Here is a 6508-nt window from a genome sequence, read left to right as displayed (position 1 = left end):
TTCTTTTGCCATAGGTAGTAAAGTCTATTTTTATGTCTGGGTATTTTTCCTTTCCCATTTGGCCTTCAATACTTTCTGTAACTTTAGTAACATAATCATGATCTCCTTGGTTATTGTCCAGCTTCTTTCCAACAGGATAAACATAAAGAGTTTGAGGATCAACTTCATAAATCCAGTTATTAACCAACCTGAGGTTCTGGACGTTGAACTCAAAATTAGCAGACAGAGCAGGAACTGTTTGCCAGACAGTAGAGATCTGTTCTCAGGTCAGCTCTCAGGACATTCCAGGAGCAGAAGAGAAACTTCTGATGTGTTTGAAGCAAAACTGTTAGTCTAAAGGCTGTTCTAAGAACCGTATCTGTTTTTCTCCCCCTGCCTTGGTTCTGATGGGGAATATAGGATATGAAAATATGACCACGTCAGTTTTTCTACCCTCCACCAAAAGGCTTGTAGATCCGGTGAATATTTACTCTTTGGAGTTGGCCAGGAGTTTTTAAGAAAAGGCCAGTCCTGGTAGCACCTCCTAGTTGCAGGACGGCTGTGGAAAACATCCAACGAGTCCCAAAGATGTTTGGTTTTTACAGCTTCACAGCACAGAAAGCTCCTTCTGAACAGCCACTAACATTTATTTTATTTATTTTGTCCAATTTTCAATGTATCTGTAAATTCCTACAAGATGAATAAAATAAATAAATCTCAGTATGATTAAAAATATTTACCAACAAACTGGTGACAAAATGAGTCACCAAAAAATTCTAAAGTAAGATTTTACTTTGAAAAAACATAAATGTTTAGTAAAACCTGGACAGTTGTAACTAAGAGTTTGTTTAATGAAGACCAGGAGACAACAGGGTCAGATGAGGAGCATCAAAGGTGACATTTATTCATAAAGTTATTTTAGCTTCAGCTGCTTTAATAACACACAAACATGTGGTGGTTATCATAGCAATGCATAGAAAACAGAGCAGACTTCCGTACTTTGTCTTGTTTTTAAGAACAAGCTCTGGATTTATCTTGAAGCTGTTTCTGGGACTCTTCCTCCTTGACAGAGAGAACAAAGCAGCAGCAGCAAAGCAGAAAAGAGCAACGAATGCAGACGAAACGCTCATCTCAGCCGTTCATCAAGTTTTTGGAGTCTGTGTTTTTTTCTCCATCACCTACATTTCTGAAATTTTTACAATTTGTTTTAAATGTTATTTCACTTGAATGATCCCTGATTATCGTAAACGTTTTTGCAATCTCAACCATCTTCTCAACGTAGGTTTTATAATCATGTGGACCTCTGATTGATTTCTGCCAGTTGGTGAACATAACATCTTCTCTATAAATGACATGTTTTAGATCATCCAGTAACTCCTCCTCGGTTTTAGGTTCCTGATTCTTCAGTTTGCTGGAGCCCTCAGGTGTTGCTGATCCACTGAATCCTCGTCTGCTTGGATCAATCCAGGATCCTCCTCTGGTCATTGAATGTTCATCAAACAAAAACCTTAGACCGTCTCTCATATTCTTCTTCTTCTCTGTCAGATCCAGAGCCATCAGAATCAGAGGGAAGGTCCGGAAGTTTCTGGCAGATTCTGCTATAACAGATGCAACAAAGTAAGTGGTGCACCAGGCCTCAGTAGTTACTGGACGAATATATACTGGATGCTTAAAAGAAAAAACACCCCTGAAATACTGAGCGCACTCTTCTGAAATGCTTTCTTTGGGTTTTTCAACACTTTTCTGCAGACCTTCTTTGATTGCTGGATATCCTGACTTACCCTTTTGGGATTCAATGACCTGTTTAAGTTGCGTAACTGATGATTGTGTGTTTGGATCCTGGTTACGCTTCTTTCCAACAGGATAAACATAAAGAGTTTGAGGATCAACTTCATAAATCCAGTTATTAACCATCAGGTATGTCATCTCGTTCTCTCCATCCTTTGCAAAGTGACGGATGATGTTTCTGATGTCTTTTCCTGATTTGATCACATAACACTTTTTAAGAAGCTCTTTCACATCATCTTCTTTTGTCAACCAGTCGATTGCTCCATTTTCACCTCTTTTCCCAACAACATAGTTCTTCATGTTGAAATTGTTCAAGTCGGCTTTATCTGGTATTGGTTGGTTTGAGTGAAAGAATCCCCAACTAAGAGCTTCAAGATATTTAACATTTTGTTTTAATGTTTCAAATATTTTGTCCAAAACTTCAGGAGTTACAAAATGTCTTGGTTTATCCGGCCAGCTGCTTCTATACTTATCAAAACGTGAGTCAACTGATGAGTCTTTATTGTCTCCTTTCCCCAGCAGCGCCGTCTGATTGGTGGGAACTTCCTGCCCGGTGCAGTTTCGGCGGTCGTCCCTCCTCCGGATCTCTCCGGTCCGGCCGACAGTCAGAACCAGCTTCTTGCTGTGATCTCCAGATCTCCACCGCGCTCCGTCCTGACTCAGGACGTCTCCCGTCTCCGCCACCTGGACGGCGGTCTCCCACAGGTGCAGCTCCGTCTCCAGGCCGGCTCGGTGCAGCGTCTGCAGCAGAGCTTGTGGGAAGCGGCGGTCCGATCCCGCGCCACAGGCCACCACCGCGGTGGTTTGGATCTTCTGGCCGATCCTGGAGCTGCTCTGGATGATCCTGGCCACGTCCTGGTAGCTGTACCCCGATATCCTCATCTCTCCTGAAGGCTCTCTGGCTCCGTGACCCACCAGAACCAGGCTGCTGCGTTCCGACAGAGGCGCCGCCTGACCTTTGACCTGCCGGACTCGGTGCCGGGGACGGACGGCGTGAAGCGAACTGACCGCTGGATGTTTGTGGAAGAGAGAAGCTGCAGCTGTTCTCACCACCTCATCGTCTGACAGCATGACGATCTGCTGCTGGTCAAACTGGACCAGGGGGTCATCTGGGCTGGGGGCGGTTCTGGGGGTTCTGGGGGTTCTGGAGGTTCTGGGGGTTCTGGGGGTTCTGGGGGTTCTGGAGGCTCTGTGGGTTCTGGGGGTTCTGGAGGTTCTGGGGGTTCTGGGGGTTCTGGAGGTCCTGGGGGTTCTGGGGGTTCTGGAGGTTCTGGGGGTTCTGGGGGTTCTGCAGGTTCTGGGGGTTCTGGAAACCGGGTCGGCTTCATGTGTTACTTGATCCATCTGAGGGTTCTGCTGGTCGGGTTCTGACCCACAGACTATCTGGTTGTAGAGCTTTCTGCTGACCGGGAGACAATGCTGCGGTTCCGACCCGTTTTCCTGCCTGGTGTTTCCGTCTGATGGGTCGGTGCTGCGGGTCGGAACCAGAACTTCCTGTGTGGAGCAGGGAGAGACCTCTGCAGCGCTTTGCAGCCGGTCCGCCATCGTCTGCTGGTCAGAACCAACCAAGGAGGCGTCCAGAACCTGGAAACCAAACAGGCTCTGGTCAGAACACAGGAAGGTTCTGCTGCGGTTCTGGACGGGATAAACCATCAGGCAGAAACACAAAACATTTAAATAAAATAATTAATAATATATTTATTTTCGTAAAAACTTACAGAAACATTCGTTGTGAATTTTGCTGCATAAACAAACAGGTTGTCGTTGTGCTGCAGCTGTTTGTTGATCAAACTGGAAGGAAAAGATAAAACATGATGGATTTACATGAATATATTAAAATAACTTGTTTTTAAGTTCTTTTTGTATTTTGTCTAAATTAAGGAAAATTATCCTTTAAAATGGGAAGATCATAAACTATATTTGCTGCCACCTACAGGAATTTGACAGTAATAGCAGGTTCACAGTGTAAATAAACTGTTTTATAAATTATTGTCATACAGAAACAGGATTAATATGAAACTGAGAGAATAAGAACAGCTGATAAACAGTCAGAACACGTTTACCTGTCATGTTTCTATAATTTAAACTCTGAGATTAAGTTTTATTAATATTCTCTAATTCCACACGTAAAATGTTTGTTTTCTATTCTAAATAGTAAAAGTTGACATAATGAGGCAAATGGAAAATGTAAATAAAGTGCTAAACGGACTGGAACAGGAAGTGCAACTAGCTTAGCAGCTGCTACCGAAGAGAAGGTCAGAGGTCACTTGTGTTTCTTCGGTTCTGACTGATCCAAAGTGTTGGAATAAATAATTCTGTTTTCCTCTTTCTCTTCTAGTGTGTGTGTGTGTGTACATGGATGCACACACACACAGCTCAGGTTAGAGGAAGTGACACATTCAGACAGAAGCTGTTGTCAGGCGCCATCTTGCTGTGTTTTCCCATAAGCAGACATGGTGATGGACCAGTTCTTCTGCATTTTGGTCTAAATAAATGGATGATTTTAACTCACTGATTCTTCTGAACCTTTAAGAATCTCACTGGAGAAACAATAATAATAAGCAGCTCTCAGATGGAGAGACATAAATGTGGTCGTTATTATAAACTCAGATCATTAGGCACCATTAACATCCCATAATAATCCACCAACATCTCTGGCTAACAACCAAGCTAATCCTTTCAAAGTAAAACATTCGGACTGACTTCCTCTCACTCTTCATCTCATCAGATTAAAACTGGAACTAAGACTTGAGTCCAAGTCTCTAGTCTGAGCAACGAGTTTCAGTGCAAAGTCTTGATTTTTGTGACTTGAATGCAACTGGAGAAGCTTGAACCCCCATGTTGTTAGCATTTGCTAACATTTGGTTACCACACCTTGGTGATTCTCCCTGCCTGCATGCCTATGTGGGCCCCATCTGGGGAAAGGGAGGCCCCATGTGGGACCCATCTGGTCTGCCCTTCTTTCCCTCATATGGGGCCCACCTGGGCATGCTGGCGGGGTATAATACAGATTTCTGGTCAAAATAATCATAAAAAATTCTCAAATATCATTTATAGCTTGAATAACCTGTTTCTGTTCTGAGTCCCAATTGATTATGGTTCTGATTAATATTTGGTTCAGCACAGGAACAGAACCTGATCAGACCCGGATCAGAACCAGACCTCCTGCTCATAGATGTTGTTTCTAGGAGTTCTATTGATCTTTATGAGTGAATAACATTAACTAGTGTTAGCTCCTCCTACCTGATGAATGATGTTAGCTAGCGTTAGCTCCTCCTACCTGATGAATGATGTTAGCTAGTGTTAGCTCCTCCTACCTGATGAATGATGTTAGCTAGCGTTAGCTCCTCCTACCTGATGAATGATGTTAGCTAGTGTTAGCTCCTCCTACCTGATGAATGATGTTAGCTAGTGTTAGCTCCTCCTACCTGATGAATGATGTTAGCTAGCGTTAGCTCCTCCTACCTGACTGAATGTTAGCTAGCATTAGCTCCTCCTACCTGATGAATGATGTTAACTAGCATTAGCTCCTCCTACCTGATGAATGATGTTAGCTAGCATTAGCTCCTCCTACCTGATGAATGATGTTAGCTAGCATTAGCTCCTCCTACCTGATGAATGATGTTAGCTAGCATTAGCTCCTCCTACCTGATGAATGATGTTAGCTAGCGTTAGCTCCTCCTACCTGACTGAATGTTAGCTAGCATTAGCTCCTCCTACCTGATGAATGATGTTAGCTAGCATTAGCTCCTCCTACCTGACTGAATGTTAGCTAGCATTAGCTCCTCCTACCTGATGAATGATGTTAGCTAGCATTAGCTCCTCCTACCTGATGAAGGATGTTAGCTAGCATTAGCTCCTCCTACCTTTTGAATGATGTTAGCTAGCATTAGCTCCTCCTACCTGATGAATGATGTTAGCTAGCATTAGCTCCTCCTACCTGATGAAGGATGTTAGCTAGCATTAGCTCCTCCTACCTTTTGAATGATGTTAGCTAGCATTAGCTCCTCCTACCTTGGTGAGGAGATGTGCAGCTCTTCCTGTGACGTTCCTCTGAGGTTCAGCTTCTCCTCAGCTTCTCCTGTCATCTCTGAAACATGAACACAGGTTAGAGGCTCCATCAGCCATCTATTGTAGATAACAGGAGGTCAGAGGTCATCCTGTTCTAACGCCTCATACCGGTCTGGTTGGTGAGGATGAGGAGGCCGAAGATGACCAGGAGCTGCAGAGGCCTCCATGTCTGCCTCCATCCTGCCATCATGCTGCAAGAAGAAGAAGGAAGTGTTGACCTGATGAATGTTGTCATGTAAAAACCTTCAGAGCTTCTTTATTAACTTTAACTGACCTGGAAACTGGAGAGTCCAGATGAGAGTCTGACTGGAACCGATGATGATGATGATGACGGTGAAGAAGATGAAGCGACTGACCCTCTCTGCGTTGACTCCAGTTTATATCAGACTGGACCCGCCCATTGGGGGCGGGGCTTTAAAAGATGCTGCAGGAGGTTCAAAGATCCTGAATCTAATAAAATAAACTCAGTTGTTCATAACTAAACGTGTAACAGCTGCAGATCTCTGCAGTCTCTCCTGATTATTTACTTTCTCCAGGATCTCAGTTCATTTCTATCTTCTGCTGATGTTCTGGTTCTAACAGAAACGCTGAGAGATAAACATCAGAGTCGTGTCATCAGAACCTGGCAGCTGGTAGAGAAATCTGCATCTCATGGTGAAAAACCAAGATT

The 6508-nt window shown here is 43.8% G+C and overlaps 1 protein-coding gene across 1 annotated transcript; it reads right to left on the bottom strand.

Moving 5' to 3' along the window:
* Window positions 1-853: 853 nt before the first annotated feature.
* On the bottom strand, window positions 854-6215 carry LOC106906796 (uncharacterized). Its single transcript, XM_088008572.1, has 5 exons — window positions 6113-6215; window positions 5947-6029; window positions 5782-5857; window positions 3486-3558; window positions 854-3351 (listed from the first exon to the last, which is right to left on the bottom strand). The coding sequence occupies exons 2-5, from the start codon at window positions 6026-6028 to the stop codon at window positions 1111-1113; spliced, it is 2472 nt and encodes an 823-aa protein (XP_087864698.1). The 5' UTR covers window position 6029; window positions 6113-6215; the 3' UTR covers window positions 854-1110.
* Window positions 6216-6508: the final 293 nt, after the last annotated feature.

Source organism: Poecilia mexicana, unplaced genomic scaffold (genome assembly GCF_051168715.1).
Source record: "Poecilia mexicana isolate PSO_F unplaced genomic scaffold, ASM5116871v1 scaffold_9, whole genome shotgun sequence".
In the NCBI taxonomy this organism is placed as follows: Eukaryota; Metazoa; Chordata; class Actinopteri; order Cyprinodontiformes; family Poeciliidae; genus Poecilia; species Poecilia mexicana.
This window is presented reverse-complemented; position numbering and strand designations above follow the sequence as displayed.